General features: G+C 40.8%; 1 protein-coding gene across 4 annotated transcripts in view; it reads left to right on the forward strand.

Annotated features, from left to right (window-relative positions):
* The first annotated feature begins 2,242 nt into the window (after positions 1-2,242).
* KIF13A (kinesin family member 13A) overlaps positions 2,243-23,053 on the forward strand; it is a 34,915-nt gene continuing 14,104 nt past the window's right edge. Inside the window, exons 1-3 of one of the 4 annotated variants that reach the window (XM_033114956.1) lie at positions 2,243-2,381; positions 2,629-2,719; positions 3,702-3,802. In XM_033114956.1, the coding sequence (XP_032970847.1) occupies positions 2,327-2,381; positions 2,629-2,719; positions 3,702-3,723 (168 nt within the window). In that variant the 5' untranslated portion in view covers positions 2,243-2,326 and the 3' untranslated portion in view covers positions 3,724-3,802. Of the gene's footprint in view, positions 2,382-2,628; positions 2,720-2,812; positions 3,210-3,701; positions 3,803-23,053 lie in introns of those variants that run through there. The other 3 variants (XM_033114954.1, XM_033114955.1, XM_033114957.1) reach the window with 3 other exon arrangements.

The following is a 23,053-nucleotide window of genomic DNA, read 5'->3' on the forward strand; positions in this document are numbered from 1 at the left end:
TTGAAATTTCTTAGGCATTCAAGGCTTTTATGATGTAGCAGAGAATGAAGGGGTGAGGGAAGTGAAAAAAGAAGAGTCAGGAGAGAGAGACATTAATTTCTGCCATAGTTTTTAGGACTGTTATAACAAATTACCACAAACTGTCTGACTTAGTATTAACAGAAATTTATTCTCAGTTCTGGAGGCTAGAAGTCCAAAATCAAGGTGTTGGGAGGGCTGTGCTCTCCCTGAAATCTCTAGGGAAAAATCCTTCCTTACCTCTTTTTAACTTCTTAGAGCTCCTGGAAATTCTTGGCCTTTCTTGGCTTGTGGCTGCATCATTCTAATCTCTGCCTCCATCTTCACATGGCCTTTTTCCCTGTGTGTTTGGGTCCAAATCTTCCTCTCCTTTCTGTTATAAAGATACCAGTCATCGGATTTAAGGCCCTAGCATGACGCCATTTTAACTTGATAACACCTGCAAAGACCTTATTTCCAAATTAGGTCACATTCACAGGTACAGGGGTATCTTTGGGGGAGACAATTCAACCCTCTATAATTCACATTGGTGGAAACTACAGAACAATGGCTTAACATAGAGATGGGATCTCGCTTGTGAAAAGGCTCTGGATGAAGTGAAGTATTTCTGGAACAGGGGAGGTAATATTAATAAGGTAGATCAGATTACTAGGAGGGTTTATTGAACAATGGAATAGCATGCATGCTCCAATGATTAAAAAAAAACACTCATGCAAAATCAGTCTAGAAGCTGGATATAGGAAAGATTACAGGAGTAAAGTTGGGAAGTTAAGATGAAATCATAGTAGCCCAAAGGTGAAGAGACAGGCACAGAATTAGCTCCAGGGGGCTGTTAATTTTGCCTCTTTTGTTCAGCAATGTATCCCAAGAACTTAGAACAGTATTTGTCACATAATAGGTGCTCAGTACACAATTGCTGAATGGATAAATGGGTGAAGTAGGCTTTCCGTGGAAGGAAGGAAAGAAAGATGCCACAGGCCTTTCAGAGGTGGACTGAATTAGCTGGCCCTGGAACAAGATCGGGGTGGAGAAGCAGCAACAGTTGAGCATGACTTAAAGTCAATCCCATAACTGGCACCTGCTGGACACAGAACTGAACCTCTCCTACAGGCACACAGTCTGGCATATCTGACTGCTAATTTTCCCACCACAGCTTGTGCGTCTGGAGCACAGGATGCATAACTTTATTCATGTTTGTGTGTGTCCTCCACAGCGCGCTCACTGTACACAGTAGGCCCTCAATATAACTTTCAATGCACTGGTGAATAATTAAATTTCCACATTTAAGCAAAATTGAAAGATTTCCCCAGATCTAAACTTTGGATTTTAGACTTCTGTATGCTTCAAAGTGCATGGCACACAGAGCCCCAAAGCCCTTGTTGAACCAAACAGAATAAATCAGATTCACCCAGTTCCGCCCTGGCAGCGAGGTCTGCATTTGGCAGGACGACAGAATCCATTGCTATTAAATTCTTATGTAAGAGTTAATGACCCTCCCAGCCCACTTGACATCCCTCCCACGACAAGAGAAGGGGAAGGGAAGGGAAAGGAAGCGAGAGCACTATTTACACACTCATACTCTTTCGGTGGTACATGCACTGATTAATTTCTAGCCTCGATCGTAAAATACCGCTGCAGGCGCCGCGTGGGGCGGGCAGAGGGGGCGGCGTGCAGGCGTCTCGGTTGCGGCATATTTAGTTCCGCGGATAAGGCCTGCCCACCCGGCACGCCCCAGAGCTGGGGATCTGGGGGTGACAGCGGCCTCAGAAGGTGACTCGGGTGCACGGTGGTCCCTGTGGGGTCCCCGCAGGGGCCGGTGCAGTCTCGGCCCGGGAGTTCGCCCGGGGACACCAGGTGTCCCGCCCCGGAATCCCGCGGCCCCCGAGCTCCGCTCCCGCGGGCCCCGCCGCACCGCGGGGGGCGCCGCGCGCGGCCCAGTCGGGCCTCCGCGAGTCCCCGGGCTTCGGCGGGCGGGCGCGGCGCGGAAGATGGCGGTGCGGCCGGGCCCCGGGCGGCCGCGAGGGGCCGCGGCACTGCGCGCTCGGCTGGGCCCGCGCGGCTAGAGCGGCGCCTGGGCCCGCGCGGGGCCTCCTCCCCGCCCGCCGCGCCCCGCCCCGCCCCGCGCCCGCCCCTCCCCGGGCCGCGGCCGTGCCCCGCGTCGCGCTCCCCCGGGATGGCCCGCGCGCCTCGGCGCTGCCTCACCGAGCTCACGGCGGAGCGGCGGCGGCCGCGCTCGGGGGGTGCGCGGCGGAGGCGGCGGCGGCGCGGCGCGTGAGGGGCCGCCTCGGTCCGAGTGGGCGCCGCCAATATGTCGGATACCAAGGTAAAAGTTGCCGTCCGGGTCCGGCCCATGAACCGAAGAGGTGAGGAGCTTTCCGCTCGTTTCTATCCGGGGTCGGGCTGAGGACGGGAGCAACTTTGGAAAATGCGGGGCCGCGGGGCCGGGCGGCGAGCGCGCAGCCGAGGCCGGAGAGCCGGGCGGAGCGGCGTCCGCACCGGCCGCGCAGAGCCGGGCGCCCGGGGTCCCGCTCCCGCTCGGCCGCTTCCCGGGAGACTCCGCGCGGGCGGGATGCTCGACTTAGCAACGTTCGTGTTCGCTTTTGCTTTCAGAACTGGAACTGAACACCAAATGCGTGGTGGAGATGGAAGGGAATCAAACGGTCCTGCACCCTCCTCCTTCCAACACCAAACAGGGAGAAAGGTACAGCGGGCGCGGAGAGGGCGGGAGGAGGATCCGACCCCGCAGTCTGCAAGTTTCAGCCAGGAAAATGGGAGTGCTCTTTCCTATTGTTAGGAGGGCGGCTTCAAGTTTGTCGCACGCTCCTGTCTGAAGCTGTTGCAAGTCCAAGTTCCTCTCCTCCGTTTTTCTATCCCCCGCGCCCCCCAAAATAGAGCGGCATCAGGCTGGGCACCCTGGCTAGAGCTAGCACCGGTCTTCTGTGATCCCCGGCCGGCTTCGAGGCACCCAGACAACGAGGGGCCGGATGGGATACTAGACATGACTATTAGTCTAATGGCCACATTTTACAGATAAGAAAACGGAGGCCTGAATAGGCAAGTGACCACCCCAAGGCCTTGTTCGTGGAACCCAGTGCCCCAGGTTCCTTCCACCGCCACTGCACTGTTTGCTTCATTTGTCAGACTTGTTTAGGGACTTTGTGTGTAAAATGAGGGGGGACCCCACAATAAAGCAAAACAATCTTGTACGATGTAGGCTCTGGCTTGGATCATTTAAAATCTTTTTTTTTCTGTTTTGGTTGGTGCTGAGTTGAGATAATGCTTGAATTTAATGTGCGAATTTTGATTTTCAAGGAAACAAAAGTGGTGTCCGAGCTTTGTAGACACTGGGGGGATGTTTAAAAGGGGGCTGCATTTACTAGATGGCAACATATTTGCATTTGAAAAGTTGTAACTGTTGTTGGATCCTTATTAATTCCGCTCTATTCCAAGCAGCAGTATGGGAAAATGCCCGAAAATAATTTGAATATTTGGCATTTTTCTGGTAAGCCCCTGAAAAGAAAATGGAATTCATTCAATATAGCAATGCAATAGCTTGTAAAAATAGGAAAGAAAAAACTGGAGATTTGGCAAAATTAATTCCTGTGGGACATGAGTATGAGTTTGTGTTTCTGAAAGTCACCTGTTGACTGATGCGCTACAATTTAGAGGTTTTTGCTTTTCAGAGATTTTCACTGGAGACTCTGAAGTTGGGTTTGTTACTTTATTGCTAAAGGAGACAACTGCTTCCATTCTATAATCATGTGATGTTCAGACACAGTTTTGCTAAATTTGGGGGAAGAAATTGTCAGGAGGTAAGATTGGGGTTTTTTTTTTTTTTTTTGCTTTTTGTGCTGAGGCTAGCAATTTTTATTCAGTTTGCAAACATTTGCTACCTAGAGCATTGTTATTTTAATTAGTAAACAGCTAAGTTATATTTAAAATGTGTTAAACTTTTCAATAATGGATGTATCCTTGGATAATATATTTAGATACATTTTAAATATTTATAGTATTTTAGATACATTTATAGCGGTGTAGCTGTATACTATATTTTGTGGTGATAGTAAATAAATTCATTGAGTAAATTAAAATATCTACAGATTAAATTAGATAACCAACTTCCCCCCTCCCCCCAAAAAAAACCCCCCACAACTGGATGTTTTCATATTGTTTCAGAAAAAAAATTATTCTGGGTCAGGTTCTTCAAAGCAGTCTGGGAAACAGGTAGAATGTTCTAACTCCTGTTATGTGGCTGCTGCTTCTGTTTTCCATGCTGGTTTGGCACCTGCTCCTTGTCACTCTTAACCATAAGGAATGCTACTTTTAGCTACTATTTAATGAAATGAAGCTTTGTCATTTGTGGGGAGAAACAGATTTAATTTTGTGGAATTTGGACAGAAATTATAACTGGACAGTTGGTTAGACATGCTAAACAATCAGTTGATCATTTTTAGGGCTGCCCTTCTTACTAATCAGGATCTTTTAAGTAAAGATTTGCAGGATGATTTTGGGATTTATCTATCTGATTGTTTATTGAAATAACATCTTCTTTGGAGCTACAAGAATAGCATTGAACTATGGGTGTTCTCTTGTCCTGTCCTCCTGACAGATCTGTATCTTCGAGCAGTAGATGGGCACTTTCTGTGGGGTTCTGCCTGGATACCCGTCATTTCGTTTACAAACCACCTGAGAGGGGTCAACACAACTGTGCTGCTTGTAGGTTAGGATTACTGTCTTGCAAGGATGGAGACACCAAATGCGTTTTGATTTTCATTATGCAGCTTGGTTTCATATTTCTCCACCAGGTTTTTTCTTAAAGCAACAGTGCATTTAAAAATAGAAACAGTTCCTCCCTTGGGCTCTGGGTTGCTTAATTGTGACAGTGCTTCATGTTATGTTTACAATTCATTTCTGTCATTTGTTTTGGGATAGTGCTCAGGGCAAGGCAAGAATATTATTTTCCTTACCTGGAAGTGCAAGGTGTAAAGTATAAGAAGTCCTTAAAGTAATACTGGCAAACCTGTGTCAAATTGAGAATTACTATTTTTCTGAAAATTGCAAGAAATTATTAATGTGTGAACCATGAATAGACATTTTAAGTTAGTGGGTAAAAGTTTTTAGTCCTACCAGTAAAAACAAGTAAGAATGCATTTATTTCCAGGAAAAGAAACTTAGCTTTCGTAATTTTTCCCCTTTATGGCATCAAAGCCAAGACTGCATGGTGAGAATTAGAAGATGACAGAGCATCTGAGGGTAAAGATGTTTGTTTTGGTCCTGAAATTCTAAGATTATAATACACAACGCAGGTCCAGGTTAATCGTTGGCGTGTATATTATCATCACTGTTCTGAAACATTGAGACATGCATGAATTTGTTTCTTAAAATAGCATTGCATTGTTATACAAGAGACATTTATGAACCTCAGATCGTGCAGGCAACATGGTTGGCACAGAAGATCTGAAGATAACTACAGGCCCAGTAACTGTGGGCCTATACCAGAGGCTCTTACCTTTGAGAGATGTGGGAAGAGGGAGGAAAAAATAGTTAAAAAGCAATGCGGTAGATTGTGTAGACTATACTTTTGCCATTACATGTGCTATATTATTTGGAAATTACCTGTTTCCTCTTCCGTTTCCTCTTTGAGTTTGTGAGCTCCCTGAAGGCAGGTACCTGGTCCTGCTTACCTTTGTGTCCCAAGCCCCTGAGCAGCACCTGGGTCAACGGGATGCTCAGCAAATGTCTGTACTGCTCAGGTTTCCAGTGTGATGGAGCACTGAGCAGGGGTTGTGGAAGTGACCCAGGGTCCTGGCAACCTGCAAAGACAGGTGGTATTTCTGTTGGTCATGTGGGTGCTAAGAGTTAGGTTCACTTTTGCAAGAAAGGGAGAAAGTCCTTTGTCAAAGAAAGTGAAAGCATACCTGCCACAAAGTACTTCTGGGTGATTTTATGTGCGCTCGCACACACGTGCACCTGCATACGTGCCAACAGGGTGTGGAATAGGATGCAGAAGCAAGGCAGTTTAGGAGGGGGGAATAGGATGAGAACCCTTAATTTGCCAAAATGGGTAATAGTTAAAAAATCAAAGTATAAACAGATATATGGTAAAAAGTCTTTCTCTAACCTTTCCTTTTCCCATCTCCTCACCTCTCCAAAAAAAGGTAACCACAGTCATTCATTGCTCGTGCATATTTTCAGATACATGCTTAGATATTGTTTATGTGTAATTCAACACATATCTTTTCTATCTTTAAAAACCAGTGTATTAAGACTCATTCATTCTTTTTACATTTAGTAAAATGGACAGTAGTGGTGGTTTTAAAAATATAGATGGGTAACTTATGAATCTGATTTTAATAACTTTTGGGAGGTGAAGCTTTACCATGAAGAGAGTATAGCGGAACTTGGTTTCTACAGAAATTTTTGTTCTTGATTATTTTATGGAAGTGAATTGTAGGGTAGGCATCCAAAGCAGTGTGCATATATAACCTGGCTAAGTTAAAAAAAAAAAAAGGGCTAAATTTGGGCTTCTAGTAAAAGCATGAAAGTTTTAACTTCTTGCTCATATTTTCCATAGTTCAAGATGTGCAGCGTACCTTGTAAAGTGTATGAGGGAAGGTCAGTGGAGGAAAGCTTTGTCTTGGTCAACTGCATATATGTTTTCTAGTTCACGTATTACATGTTGCAGTTTTAATTTGTACACTGTTTCCTCTGCCATTCCAAACTGCTTCTAGGATGAGTCCTTCTGCTCAAGTGTCTGTGTAGAGCAGAAATTTAAATATTAGTGAAAGTCATACAAAATTAAAAAGATCACCTAAGAAGCATAGTATTCCACATTATAAAATTATTTCAATGACTTTGAATTCTGTTCTGATTTCTGTGTTGTTACTCTTTTCTCTGGTTCGAATATTACAGAGCTGATTATAAGAAGGCAAAGAGTATTTAGGTTTCACTAACATAGGTGTGAACATTCTTCTCGTGTGATATTTTAAAGAGCATTATAATGGAGTATTTTCATTAGCTGTCAACATTTTCCATTTCTTTATTTTAAAATAAAGGTAGACTGAAATCTTACTTTTCAAGACAAGACTAAAAATAATTATAATGCAGTGTAGATTAATGATTTTTAAAGTCACTTTGTTCATAGTCCACAGTTAAAAATCCATTTTATTTTATGAACTTGGGGTGTGTGTGTGTGTGTGTGTGTGTGTGTGTGTTCATGAAAAAATTTAATGTCTGTTATTTTCTATCTCTTCTGTTCTAATTCATTTTAGAATGATGGTTGTGACTTCCTGAATTAATTTTACAACCCACCAATAGGTCACAAATTTATAATTTGAAAAATGCAAGATTAGTGGGTAAGGGGTTGGATTCTGGATATACACACATATATGTACAGTGTAAAGTAGTTCTATAATTTATAAAGGCTATGATAAAAAAAATCCTCTTCATTTCTTTCCCCAGAGGCAACCACATATAGCAATTTTACCTCATTCTTTTGGAATTTCCCTCCATATTTCTGAGTACCATGCTGGTTTTTGATTTGCTCTTTGTTCTCTTTCTGTGCTCTATCCCCTCCCCACCCTAGATTTTTCCCATTCCTCATTTTCCCGATATAGTTATATAGTAATTTTGGTTCTATCAATATTTAGTATTTACATTTTTTATATGACTATATATAACTCTGTTTACAGTTGAGCCATGTACTCTTCTAGGATCTCTTTTCCTGTCATACAGTACTTTTTGTTTTCCCTAGAGTTAACAATTATTTCTATTTTTTCCTTTTTCTTTAATTTGCTCTTTTTTCTATGTATTTATTTCAGTGTTGAAATTATCTGCTCCTTGCTTAAATCTCATTTCAAGACATTCAAACTTGAGAGTATCAAGTACTCTCTTGATTTTATCTTCTTAGACAAATATCTCCTGACCCTTCTGACATGCTCTTTTATGAACTGGTGGCCTTCTCTGTCTGGTTTAGCTGTTTTCCTGGGGTTGCTATCATATTATTATAAGGATTTCCTTTACCTCTTCTCTATGTGGAATCTCTTGTTTTTGTTTCCCTTTTCTTTCTTGTTTTCCTGCTTCAGTTTTATAGATCACATCCTTTATTAGCCTCTTGAAAAAGGGAGCTTGGGAGGTAAAATTTTTGAAACCATGAAAATATCTTTGTTCTACCCACTCACCTCATTGATAGTTTGGATGGGTATCAAATTGAAGATGTCAGTTCCTCTAATGTCTTTTGTTTTCCTATGTTTCTGTTGAAAAGTTCAAAGTTATTTGGATTTCTAATCCTTTGAATGTGACCTAGGTTTTCCCTCTCTGGAATCTTGTGGAATATTCTTTCCTGGAAACTCGTGTCCTTCAGTTATTAAAAAAAAAAAAAATCTTGAATTAATTCATTAACAAATTCTCCTTTTTATTTATTCTGTTCTTTTCTGGAATACTTATTTGGACATAGGATTTTCTGAACTGGTCATCGATTTATTTTTCCTTTTTACTTTTCATCTCTTGTTTGTTTTTTGTTCTATCTTCTGGGAGAGTTCCTCCCCTTTATCTTTCAATCCTATGTTTAATTTTTCTTTTCTGCTATTATGTTTTTAATTGCCAAGAGCCCTTTTTCGGTCCCTGATTTTCTTTATTATTATTGTTTTAAATGGCATCCTATTCTTGTTTCTTGGTTGTGACATTCCCACCCCCCCCTTTCTGAGGACATTAATGATAGTTTACTCTTTATAGTCTGTTTTTCTTTCCCCGCCCTAAATTTCATTGCTTTGTTTGTTTGTGTTGGTCTATGCCTTTACTGTTAAGGACCTTTCTCAGGTGTAGTTGTATCCAGGTAGACTGGGGATTTTCCAGGGCAAAGGCTGTGTATGATTCATCTTTGTGTTCTCAGTGCCTAAATTGAAGAATGTTCAGAAAGCATTTTATAAATTCTTTTGCTATTTGAAAAATAGATATATATTACTATTAGAAACTTCTGTCAAATCCCTTTTCTATTTAACTTCCAACAATAAAAAGAAAAATAATGATTTTCTTTTTTTCTTAAGAGCATGTGTAAATGCTAGAATTGAAGGTGGTAGCTGCCCCAGAGAACTCTCAATTACCCACATTCATGAGGATAATTAATTGTAGTCAGTACAAAAATTGGAAATTTCTGAAAAATCCTATTTTTGTATCACTTTTGCAAACATTTTAGTTCAGAAAATTTTTTAGTCACCTTTTAAAAATGTGTATGCCTATTGGGCTGGGAAATTTTTTCAAAATGATACTAAACTGGCCAGTTTATCATCCTACCACTTGACTGGGCTTCTTGTGGCAAAATCTAGCTAGAGGTAAGTGGAAAACTTGCACTGTTTCCAATTTTTAATAGCATTACTCATGTTATGGACTCATTTTAAAGAAATTTATAGGAACAAGTTTCTCCCAAATAGTAGGCTTCCTGAAGATATCAAGGTTGTCAGAGTTATTCAGCTGCAGTTACCTTTTCTCAAACCTCCCTTGGCGCCTGGGCAGAGAAGATGTTTATGCATTTAGAATTTAATGGAGTTTGGAAAACATTACCCACAAAAGAAACAGAATAGCGAGAGAAACCCAGACATACAGAACAGAAAGATTATTTTGTACTTCAGCAATGTAAGAAATTAAGCTTACTAACAACTGACCTGTCAATAAAGGAAGTAATGCTAAAATTTGTATGAAAACATGTATTAAAACATTCAAGAGTTAATTTAGATGGGATCTTCTTTTCAAAGAAGATCACTGTACAAAATATTTGTAGGAATTTAGACTTGCAAATGTACGAAGAAAATGTGAGAAACACATAGTTGTTGGGTTTATTTGGCACTTTACCACCCAACAACTATGTGGACTCTAAATAAGCACAGAAAAAAGTCAAGTTTTTACATCTCTAAAATTTTACTTGTAAAAATGCATAATTCTTAATATATTTGATTGTAGGATCTAAGTTTAAGGAAGAAAAGTAGAGAGGAGAAATCCTTGTAGACTTTCCGTCTAAGCGTCATTTGCTTGAATCCAGTCTTTATTACATGTTACTATGAGGTGAACCATTCAGTGAATCATTGATAAAGTAGTAGAACTATTTTACCAAATGTTCTTGCAATGGACTTTTCACATCAAAACACAATTGTATCTTTTTAAAAAATTGCTTCCTTAGATACAATAAAATATTTTTGCACGATAACTATAAGAAGCATGACAGAAATAAAAAAGGGTAGTGTCGTTGCTCAGCTATGCTTAACGAATCAGTTATTCTTATTTTTTCCTCTACCTTCATTTTGTACTTACCCATATAATACAAATATTTACAATTACAGTTTTGTGTTTTGCTTTTCTCCCATTTGTATTTTGTCAAACAACAGTTTTCACAATTATAATTTTAATAATTGAATAATCTGTTGTTTTATAATTTTTAACCATTTCTGTATTTTTGGACCTTAAAGTTATTTCTCATAATGATTATGAATAACTAAGAGCATCTTCATGAAACTATTTTAGAACCTTTGCTAATTGAATGCCATTTCTCCTCAAGCAAGCTTGTTAACATAAAAATATATCTTTGACATTTTATTACAACATGAACTGTTGTTTTACATTATAATGGAGTTAAAAGTTGGTAATTTTCAGATATAAGTACTGTGTTTCCCTGAAAATAAGACCTAGCCAGACCATCAGCTATAATGCGTCTTTTGGAGCAAAAATTAATATAAGACCCAGTCTTATTTTACTATAAGACCGGGTACAATATAATATAATATTATTATAATACCGGGTCTTATATTAACTTTTGCTCCAAAAGACGCATTGGAGCTGATGGTCCGGCTAAGTCCTTTTTTTGGGAAACACGGTATGAAATAGATCATGGAAAAAAATGGTTTTGTATGGGGAGTAACAGGATGAGTGGTTTTGTCACTTCAGTATGTATAGAATCATCTGGAGAGCCTTACCCCAAAAGGTTCTGTGCAATCAGCCTGGTGTGTGGCTTGAGAATGTGCATTTCTATCAAGTTCCCAGGTCATGCTGTTAGCTCAGGACCAGGTTTTGAGAATTACTGGTCTAGACCAGCACTTCCAATAGAATTTTCTGTGGTGATGGAAATGTTCTATATATCTGCTGTCTAATATGGTAACCCTTAGCTATATATAAGTATTGAGCACTTGAAATGTGGCTAGTGCAATTCAAGAATAGAATTTTAGATTTTATTTAATTTTCATTAATTTAAATTTAAATCGCTACATAGGACAAGCGGCCACTGTATTGGACAGTGTATGCCTAGAGATGGTTCTCCTTCTCTAAATTAGAATTAGAATTAGAATTAGAATTAGATTAGAATTAGAATTAGCAGTAGAGTAGAATTACCTGGGGTCCGTTAACAATAGAGGCCTAGGTCCCACCCCTGAGATTCTCGCTTAATTGAGTTGTAGTGCAACTTGGACATTGGGATTTTTAAACACTTCCCAGGTGTACTAGTTCCTATTGTTGCTTAACAGGTCACCTGAAAACTTAGTGCTCTCAAACAGCCATTTTCTTAATGTCCATGGATTCTGTGGGTCAGGAATTCAGACAGAGCAAATTAGATACGACTTGTCTCCGCTCCACAGTGTCTGGGGCCTCATCTGTGAAGACCAGAAGTTGAGGTCTAGTCATCTGAAGGCTTGACCAGGTCGACTGCCCAAGATGGCTAACTCACAGGGCTGACAGTGGCTTCTCATGTGCAGCCAAGGTTGAAAACCCTGCGCTAGTGTAATACACCAGATTTTAAAGCCTGTCCTTGCAACTTGTCCTTTGGTTTATGTTACCATTCAGATTGTGATCATGTATGCAAATCCTCAGAACCATTAACTTTCTCAAAAGTAATGTCTGAAAGCCGTGTAAAATCAACCTAAATATACCTTCTTAAGGCAGTTTATGGAACTTTAACAGAGTCTGCCTGTGCCAAGTGTATGCATTATTGTGAAAATAAAGCCTCAGATAGCTAAATAAATTCTCTCCCATTAAAAACTAAAAGGCTTCTACTCCTAGCCAGGTGTATTTAACCAATGAACTGGGTGGGAAGTCTGGGTGCCAACTGGTTCTGCCTCTAACTTGGTCTGTTTCCTTAAACTAGCCATTAGTCCTTTTCCATCTGAGTTGTTCATCTGTAAAATTGAGGGCCAGACTAGATAACCTGTAATTTAAGCTCTAAAGTTCAGATTTATGCCAACTGTACTTAAATGTAAAGTTGAGTCAATGAGAGTAAGTAGGTAACATTTATGGGGCCTGAAAAGTGTTGCATTGTACTTTGCGTCTTGTCAGTGTGTTGGGAAAGCTGGGCATGACAGGGTCACTGTTCTTGGCAGGCTGTTTGCCTGCAGTAGCTGATGAGAGAATCCAAGGTGTCAAGTGAAGCAAGACAGCCACTCGGAGGAGCCAGGGTCCTTACAGACATTCTACGTGCCTCCTTCCTTGACTAGGACAGCAGCTTTTGCATGTGCTCGCAGGGCGTTGTATTAATAAATTCTCTGATTTGGACCTTTCAGTTGGTTTTTATCTTGTATAGTTTAGTTCTTTTGAGGCTCAGTGATTTTTAAGCTGTTCTTGCAGGCATAACAGCTATTTTATGCAGTAAGTATGTATGTATGTGGGTGGAGAAATGACATTTCCAGAGCTGTTAGCTTACAGCTTCCGTGGGCAGCTTCTTTTGTTTCTGAGGATTCTGTTACAACCCTACGAAACTACGGTTAATCTCCAATATTTCCTATTTTCTATAGTGGGACGAACTCCAAGGTGTGCGTGCATGCGTGTGTTTTTCCCTTGGGTTCGTGCCTCTAACCCTTTCTTTTGAAAGCAGAGTGGAGGTATTCATTCCTTGGAGTCCTTCACAACCTGGTCCGTAGGTGTGATGAGCTTTGCTGCTTTCAGAAGAGGCGTGAGGACAGCCTCCTGTTTGCAGTTCCCTTGAGATAAGATGTTTGGAGCTTTGTTTTTTTTTTTTTTTTTTTTTTTTAAAGACGGAACAGGAAGGAAGCCTTTGAGTTAAGGGAAGCTTTATCCTTTGCTGTTGGCTCTTTGTGTTGTTGTCTTGAGGGGACACTCCCTAGATTGTTACACACACACACACACGCACACACACACACACACCCCATGAATGACCACAAATATTCATGTATCTCCAGCTGGGAGCCTCAGAGGAAAATCAGAAAGGCAAACAATGGTGAACTGCACAGACTTTCTGTTGAAGCACTGAGTAGATTTATCCTCAATTTTGGAAAGGCCGAATACAGTAAACTCACATGTAGTTTGTTAAAGTCTTTAACAAGCCTTTAAAATACTTACATTCTATAGTTTAATAAAACAGGTCCTCAGAATCAATGCTTTGTGTGTGCACATACCTATTATGCCAGCTAAACAGAGAATGTAAAAGTTTATAGCTTAACTTGCAGCTGTAACTGCCCTTTTTTAAATTGGATAACAAACTGTTAGGGTGTTTTGTTTTGCTTTTTGTTTTCTATCCTTAACTACTTCTATTTATATAGCTAATTAAAGCTCAGTATTCACCATACCAAATCATAGCAGGGAGTGGTTTCATTATAACGTTGAGAAAGATCTTTATAAGCACTTGTTTCTCTTGGATAAAGTTTTAAGTAGGGAGGAGTGTGGTAGGGAAAGCTTATCAAGATAATGGTGTTAAATTTGAGCAGACCTTATTCAGTTTTAAACATCTGCTTTTTTGATCTAGAGTTACAGTACAAATAGGTAACATTAGCATGGTAATGTCTAAGTTTTTTTGCAGGCTGGAAGTATTGCTAGCTTTCATAGTTAGAACTGGGTCCTCTCTTGAGGATGGCAGCTTAGTCTGCATTTTTGTGATGAATTATTCAGTGGAAATGCTTTCCCAAAATTGCTGGTCTACTGTACTCCTAAGGGACTTAAAAAAAGTTCTCTAAGCAGGTCATTACTGTGTTTCCCCGAAAATAAGACCTGGTCTTATATTGATTTTGGCTCCAAAAGGCACATTAGGGCTTATGTTCAGGGGATGTCATCCTTCTAGGGCTTATTTTCCGATTAGGTCTTATTTTTCGGGAAACACGGTATTTAACTAGTGTTTTCCAAGGGTAACTTCTAGCTGTCCTTGACCATTGGTTCCTAGACTTGAGAACCAGAATTTTAAAAGCCAGCAGAAATAAAAAAATGGATAAACAGTTTCCAGCTTTTAAAAAATGTGCTGAGAAACAATCAGTAACAACAAGATGGCCACAGGGTTTGAAAATTAATCTGGGGAACGTAATTTAGTGGTTACCAGAGGGTAAGGGGGTTGGGGGGTGGGAGATGAGGGTAAGGGGGATCAAATATGTGGTGATGGAAGGAGAACTGACTCTGGATGGTGAACACATAATGTAATTTATAGATGATGTGATACAGAATTGCACACCTGAAATCTATGTAATTTTACTAACAATTGTCACCCCAATAAATTTTAAAAATAAATTAATTAATTAAAAAAAAAAGGAGGTGAAAAAACAGCAAAAAAAAAAAATGTGCTGAGAAGCACACTAAACCCAAAACACCATTATATCTTGGTACTGTATGTAATAAAGGAATCTTAACAACAGAATAGAGGAAGGACATAATTAAAATTTAAATATCAGATACATTTATTTTTGTAAAACGCTTACCACTTGCTAATTTGCCTTTTTCCTGGGAACTGATGAAAACACCAGACTCCTGGACAGTGACGTGCAGGTGGATTTCCCTGCCGTCCGTGATGTCTAACAGGATGTCAACCTGTTAAGAGTTTTTGAGCGTCTTGGACTCCGTTGGCCTTTCAGGCCAAAGCTTATACTATAAATTGTTAAAGGATTTTTTTCTTTTAAAAATTGAATAGGGTTCTCCTTATTTGTGTGTATAATTGAATTTTTTAATTGGCAGCGTACATCTTTGCTTTTGTAGTTTGATACATTGAAGTTACCTCACCAATCTATTTAAAAGTTGGTCTAAACAAACTTTACATTTTCCTAAGTATTGTGAACTACCTTGTAACTAAGCCAGAGCTTTTACTGTCAGTGAAGGAAAATCTTTTATTCGCCTTTTGTATTTTTCCTGTGGCCATCAGTTGGGTGTGAATAACTCATTTTGTGAAACACTATCAAGTATTGTGACAGAATGGTGTCACAAAAGCCACGGAACGGATTTTGGAGGCAAGCTGCTGATGTTTGAATCTGTCCGTGCAACTTACTACCGTGTTGCCATGAAAATAAGACCTAGCTGGACAATCAGCTCTAATGCGTCTTTTGGAGCAAAAATTAATATAAGACCCGGTCTTATTTTAGTATAAAAGACTGGGTATAACATAATAAAATATAATATAATATAGTATAGTATAGTGTAATCCAATTTAATCTAATATATAATCTAATATATTAATATAATACCGGGTCTTATGTTAATTTTTGCTCCAAAAAACGCATTAGAGCTGATTGTCCAGCTAGGTCTTATTTTCGAAGAAATAGTAGCTGTGAAATGTTGAGCGAGTCCTTTAACCCTTAAATCTTGGTTTCCTTATCTGTGAAGTGGGAATAATAAAAGTGTAGAACTCATAGGGTCGGGTTAGCATGGTGCCTGGCACACAGCATGCACTAAGTGTTGACAATTTCATTAGTTTTATTACTGTGGAACTCTTAAAGCTTATTGACCTGGGGTTTTTTGTTTGTTTGTTTGTTTGTTTTTTTAACACTTAAAAAGAGCCGTTAAAGAAGGAAGTGTCACAATTCTTTTAAATGTTACAAATTTTCTGATTACCTTTGATTTAAATGTGGACACTTTAAGACTACCTTTGCGATGTCAAATCTGGTACTTCACCATCTCAGCTGACGGACCACAGGGGAACGGATGCTTTGCTGAGATGGACACAATGAATTTTGTTGAGAGGGAAATTCTTTCTGTCACAGGTGTTTACCAGTCTCTGGTCATTCGGCAGTCATTCCTTTAGGTAAAGAATTTATGTCAGGAAATGTAGGTGAATACCTGTAAGAAGTAAATGTTCTTGACACAACTTTGCCGTGTTTTTAAAAGTGTGTGTGCACAGAATGGGAGCTGGTGATGGCAGGATGCACCAGAGCTGTGGAATAATATCTGAGGGGGAAACCTCAGTGCAGAAAGCCTGTCTGGAATTGCACCTGTTGTCAAACTACCTGACGGACATGAGGGCCTGTTATGGGTCGTAGGGGTGGGACTCTAGCTCCAATTTTCGAACTTCAACTCTGTGTTCTAGTTATTGGGTACTGGTCTCCTTTGTTACCTTAGACACAATACGTTCTCAGTAAATGTTTGTTGTATTTGATTATATTTTTATTAATTGGATATATGGTTACGAGGCTTTAGTTGGTACAGGGGATTCATAGATGGATGTACTGCCTGGTCAGAGATGGACTGGTGAGAAAATGACTGTCGGAGCTACTGACACGCTGTGTTCAGTGATATTGGGTTTCTGCGCTTCCTTTTTTCTTATTGAGGCAACTGACTTGATCTCCCCAGTCCCCAGGCTGGTGACTCTCGTTCTGTTTATCATACTGGAGACATGGACTCAGGGCTCTTAAAAATTCAAAATAGAGAAATATTTTTACTTGTGTATCTGGTTCTCTGGCACCCCTTCCTTAAGTGAATATATTTTATCCCTGAGCTCTCTTTTATTTACTTACTTATTTTTGGTATTCTCTTAATTTTTGGCATTCCTTTCCTCACACACTATTTTATAGAAACATTCTAGTTTCCTTTGAATTTACTTGTCATTTTCTGAAAGATTTTTCAAAAAAATATATATCATGCACACCTAAATGCATGCATGTTTGTGGTATCTTTTTTTTAATAAAGGAGAGATGTATGCCCTCTCAGAAATTTTGGTCAGTTTATCCATTTTTGTGTGGATGCATAAATACAGTAAAACTAAAGGGAAGATAAAACATTTTGATGTACTAAATGCTTTGTACATTTACATGAATGAACATGAAGTGTGGGCTGAGCTTTTTTTTCTGTGCACATAAAACATCTCGGCCAACATTCACGGCCTGCGGCTTCGAAAGTGGGGAAAGTACAGGCGTGTGTTTCTCCTGTTTGCCTCTCCCTGCTCTCAGCGGTGCTCTCTGAGTTAGTCGCTTCACTCTTTGTTCCACCCCTGGAAGCAAAGAACAGGATGGGGTAGTGGGAGGAGGAGCACCAGTGTCCAGATGGCCTTGACTTTCTAGCCCCTGCCCAAGGCTGCCTTGGAGTCAGCAGTAGGCCAAGACACGTGTCGGGGGTTGGGTGAATGTTTTAAAGTATCTGAGGCATGTATTAGATACCTTCAATTTTAAATTAGAAAGATAAAGCCTTTTACTTGACAGACTTCCTTATTAGACAGCTATTACTCAGCAAGTATCAGATCCAGTCAAAGTATCATTCCAGGTATGACACTGAGTGCAGAGGAGCATTTTTATTTCAGGATTCTGAGAGAGATCTAATGACAACTGGAAAGTAAATCGATTTCAGATCAGTCACATGCTTACAGCAGTTTGCCTGCTTCAATTACCAGGTAGTAGTTTGTTTGTTTTTTAAATTAATTTTACTGCTGTCTTTGACTTAAACATCTGGATCCTGTATAGCCCTGGCTGTGGGTATTAGTGACAGGGGACATCTGCCTAAGCCTCTTATCTAGTGAAGTCTTTCTAGGGATGTAGGTGACAGGCTCTGGCCGGAGTGCTGAGCAGAAATCCATTATAGCCCCGGATTTAAAAGCCATGAATCCGTTCTCCTTATCGTTCTGGTGCCCTTCCTCCATCCATGTGGCCACAACCTGTTGCGGTGAATAAAGACAAAAATAAATAAGTGCTGCTGAAGGTCAGCTTGTTCACATGTGTTTGCCTAAGGTGGGCTGCTGTGAAAATGCAAGCACATTGGTTCTTGATCTGCTTTAGAGCTGGACGATTACGAGTAATGTGGTATTTGGGGGAGGACTGAAAACGCTTGTTCGAATTTGAACTTGTACAAACTTAAACGAAAGCTACCTCTTTCAAAGGCATCTCCTCCTTTATTTCACCAAGCCCTTGGGTAGAACGAGGCGTTTTAGAGTACTTTTGTTTCTTAGTGTTTGCGGTGCAGGATGCTTGCTGGCCAGAGCCTTGCAGTCCTGTGCATGAAGGCTCCTGACTCACTGCTGTCCTAGATGTACTTTGTGTCCTTAGGACTTCACAGCTGCCCTTTGGCGAGTGAGCTGGAGTTGAGAAAAGCTGTAGTTTAGGAACTGATGTGCCTTTCAGGGCCTGGAAATTGGGGAAAAACAAGAATGCTCATATTTTCAGTTTTCTGAAAAGCTGTTTCTCATGTATGCTCTTCAGTTACTTGTGGCTTCTCGCTTATAGTGTGGCCCTTTAATAGAGACTTCTCATTTCGCAGCAGGGTATCACATCAGCGCACAGAGCTGCGTGGCACTAGAGTCATAACCGTGAATGTCCCTGCGTGACCATTGTTAGTGGGGGCAGAAGCCCTGGCCAGTGTCTGGTGCCGCCTGTTCTGGGGGCTGTTGCCTGGAGGCCACCAGTCCTCAGGTGGAAACTGCCACACAGCACATGTGCTCTCACTGGGGTGGCAGACAGTGCTCAAAGGGCTCTGTGCTGCTTTGCATCTGCTTAGAGGATGAGCTTTAGGGCACATCATCTTCAGAACTTAGAGCACTTGTTTCTCATTTTTGGCTGGACTGCAGCTTTGCTATTGGACTGGACTCTTGTGAAGGAGCTTGACATTTTATTTAATAACCATCCAATCTTCTTTGCCTCCATTGGCAATTGAGGAGCTCCGTGGATGGTGGAGAGGAGATAGAGCACATGCGGGAATGATGTGGTACCTTTGTCCCGGTACACCACCCACTTGCCACCTCCACCCTAGAGGTCAGCTGATCCCCGTGTGGGGCAGGCACAGCTGCGCAGGCGTGCTCTGACGAGGCTGCCCAGAGGGTTCTGGCCACACGCCTTGGGAACCGTGGGAACCATGGGTCTGTGAAAAGCTGTTTCAGGCTTCTGGTCCTTCACGAGTTTCTGGAATGTTTTACAGGTTGGAGGCACAGCTTCCTGTGGACATTTTGTTAGTGCATTTGTACATGTTTGTGTGCTTGCTCATTTTTATTTAGCTTATTTACAAGCAGAATACTTGTAAAATACCTTGGCGTTCATTTTGGCTCTGTGAGTTCAGTCATGGAGTAATGAGTAAATGTTTCCACATACTCGAGTGGAGGATAATGACCAACCCATCCATATCCCTGAAGAATTTGTGCAAATGGCTTCTCACCTTTGCTGGACAGAGCTTGTGAGCAGAGCCCTGTCTTATCTACCTTCTGTTTCTTCCTTGCTCCTTTCCCCCAGCAGTAGCACGTGCTGTACACAGTAGGTGTCCTCTAGATGTTTATGACTAGATACCATGACAGATACGAACATGCACTTCATAAGAAGAGCTGTGTCGTGGGACAGGAGTCTGTAGGTGGAGCGTTAGGATTTGATCCTCAGGCAGTATCCCTCATGTCACTTGTGGTTCTGCCTCCTCTAGCCTGGGCCCTATGAGACCTTTAATTTTCACGTTAAATTATTACATAATGACAAGCTCTGCACTGTCGTGTGGCTTTTTTGGATGTGGCCGTACAAATGTAGTTCTGGCCCCTTACCGCCCTGACCACCACTGCCTGGGGCTGATACACACAGGCCGTTTCTGTTAGCACTACTTAGCCTAATGAGAGGTTGCTTCAGCTGGGGGTTCTGTGAGTTCAGTCATGACTTTGAGTTTGAGTCTGTGAGTTTCAGTCATGAGTTCACCCAGACTTTGACAGGGTTCACATTTTTAGTGTTCCTGCACAATCTACACGGCAGCCTCAGCAGCAAATTCTGTATCGATGCCAGGGGAAGAGAGTCCCGTCCGAGGCGGTCATGAGCTTGGGTATGTTTCGCTTCCTGGAGTGCCACAGGTTTTGTCTGCCCCAGAGCGGTGTGTGGTCCCAGACGGGTGTACCCTACACCAATCCGACTCGGTTGGTGTTGATGTGAGTCAGATTACGTGAAGTTTTTCCTCCGGTTGTCATGGGGTAGAGGGGTGGAGGGACAGAGTTGAAAGAAAGGGAAGATACTGGAATCCGGTGCCTGTAAATGGGACATCTGTGTGAGCGGTAGGGGCTGCTGGCCTGCTTGCCCTTCTTTCTGCTGGTGGGTAAGGGACCTGTCATTGTCTGGTTCCTAAATGGCAGTTGGGTTGATGCTGCATCTTGCGTTTGCCCTTGTGGCAGGTGTCAGTTTTCGTTTTTGTTTTTAAAACTCTGAAATGCACAGATCAAGTGACGCTCTGGAATATGTCAGTCCTCCAGGGGCACTGAAGGTGGTCGGAAACTCATAGCCTGCTGTCCAAGAACGCACGTTGGAATGGAAGTCCTGTGAGAACGGCATGCTCCAGGGATAGCTTTGAATCTGTTTTTATTTATATTTTTAATAAGCCACTACAGACTTGCAGTCTTTATTGACTATACAGATTTTATTAAATAAGCCATTAAAGTTTTTATTTAATAAGTACCTTATTAACAAGTTACTTTTGGTATATCTCCCAACAATTCCGAAACATTAAGGAGTCATAGTCCCATGGCTGAACCTTGTTGGTTCAGAAATCAGAGCAGGAAGGCAGAAGACTCGGGCTAAGAGCAGATGGGCAGCAGCTTCTAGGAAGTGTTGCTCATAGCAGTCTGTGTGGTGGGGAAGTTCATGACTCTGGACGTAACCAGGCGTCCGGGCTCCTGGAGCCCACGGTCCTTCCAGAAAGGCTTCAGATGGCTTTCTCTGCCTTAGACAAGGTTAGTTTTCCAGTCCTTGAGCAGTTGAGTGCTCTCTTTCCTTCTTCACAGCACTTTAAAAATGATAACAAACAAAACAGTTCTACTTCTGTTGTTTTAATCCAAGTATCTCACTTTTTTGTGACTCACTTTTTACGAACTTGCAGCTAACTTTTGCATGGCTCACGCAGGTGAAATAAATGAGAGGCATATATCCTTCCTTCCCTTTTTGAAATCTCCAGTAACTTTTTAATACGTAATTTTTCCTAGTTATAAAAGTGATGCCCATTCATTATTAAACAACTTAGAAAATGTAGGCTATTAGCTATAAAATTAAATTTGCTCATCGTCCTACTAACATTTTGCTTCATTTCTCTTTTTCTGTGCATATTATTTTAGACTGTTGAGATGAAGAACTTAACTTGTTAAGGTTATGAAAACACAGCAATGCATACGGCCTCTCAGCTGTCACACTGTCTAAAAATTTAGAATACTAAATTCAGCGAAGCATTGGTCCAAGTCAGAGTTCTATCTCACTGACGTGTTTTTTTTGGCTTTGGTTTTGCTTTATCTTTAATGTCTCCCTTCACCAAAGTTTTCCCCTCCTCAGTCGACCTTCCCCCTGAGAAAGTGTGCACAGTACTAACAGGGGATAGAATGTCCACTAAGCTAAGAGCAGTCCCGCTGGCGTGTTTAGAGTTTTCCTGGCCTGTTGATAAAGCAGTGCGAGGAGCACGAGTCCCGGAGTCTAGGCTCCCTGGGTGTGAATCTTGGCAGCTGCATTTCTTAGCTGAGTGATCTTGAGCGAGCTGCTTAATGTCACTGGGCCTTACCTTCCAACTGTGTGTAAATGAGAGAAAGCACTTAGAATAATTTCCAGCACGTGGTAAATAATGCGTCAGCTATGTTTTGTTAGTCTGTTATTATTACTGTTAATGCAGTAAGAAGAACCTTAGACAGAGGGAGGATAAAGTAGTGTGATGCATAATGATGATAAGAACTACAATACTGATAGAATGTCTCGGGATTAGCAGACGGGGAGGACGTAGTCAAGCGAATCTATGCCTCACCTGTGTTGAAACGACAAGCCTTGTGTCGTATTTGGATTAGATTTAGTAGACATTTGTTATTCACACCCTTCTTCTTTTGTGAATGCTCAAAGTGTCACATCTTGACCAGTGAGAATCTTAATGGTGTTCTTTCAGCTGCTCTTCAAAACTTTTGAAAGTGTACTTGATCACTGGTAAAAAAATATGTTCCAGAAAAATGAATACTTATTGTTCCACTTTGTGGAAAAGAACATTAGAGACAAATTCTAATTCTAAGAGGTAAACCAAGTCATCTTTTACGGATACTAAAGTTGCTGTGTTAGGCCACTTTAGGGAGAGAATTAAAGTATATACACACAATTTTTATGAGTTGACATTGATAATTTTCATTTTAACTGATACTTACCTATTTGAAAGTTTTTTAGCCCAATATTGTACTTCTTTTTAATTTGATGAGCATGTGGTCATTCCTCAATTTAAAATGATGACTGGAGCTAATTAATGTATCTTACCACAAAGATAAATCTAAAATAAAACAACAAGGTCAATATCAACCATGATAATAAAGCTACTGGATAAGGAATAAGTTTTAATATCCCCAATATCTTCAGCGGCTGTGCTCTGAAAATATCTCACTAATGAAGCAGTTAAATTACTTTGTTTTGAGTCACTTGTAATATATTTTCTCCCTTCCTGCTTCTAAAAAGAGAATGGAACTTTTGACTCAGTAAAAGCTATGTGAAATTTCGTAAGGACTAGAGAACCAGTTTCTATGTCTGAACTATGAGTTTCTCTCAATGATGGTTGACATATTGGCCAATAAAATGGTCTTTAGAAGATTTTAATCAAATAGATCAAAAGCCTTATTGTTCTCCACCTATGATTTTTAATATTTGAATGTTATTCTCAGATGGTCAAGTTTTGGATGGTTTCTATGGCTTTGTGGCTTTATCTGGTATAACATCAAGCCAACTTGGAAGCTCCACAGATGGCAATAACCTAAACCCATGAAAAATTTGCCAGGCTAGTGTCATTTTCGTCTAATTTTACATATTATTACAAGAAAAAAAATCTTAAAACTTCTGGGTTTCTCTTCAAGAAAGCAGCATCAAGTTTATCATTTGACAGCATTCCACTTATGGTTTCCTCCTCAGTGTAACAC

This window comes from Rhinolophus ferrumequinum, chromosome 9, assembly GCF_004115265.2.
Source record: "Rhinolophus ferrumequinum isolate MPI-CBG mRhiFer1 chromosome 9, mRhiFer1_v1.p, whole genome shotgun sequence".
NCBI classification, from domain to species: Eukaryota; Metazoa; Chordata; class Mammalia; order Chiroptera; family Rhinolophidae; genus Rhinolophus; species Rhinolophus ferrumequinum.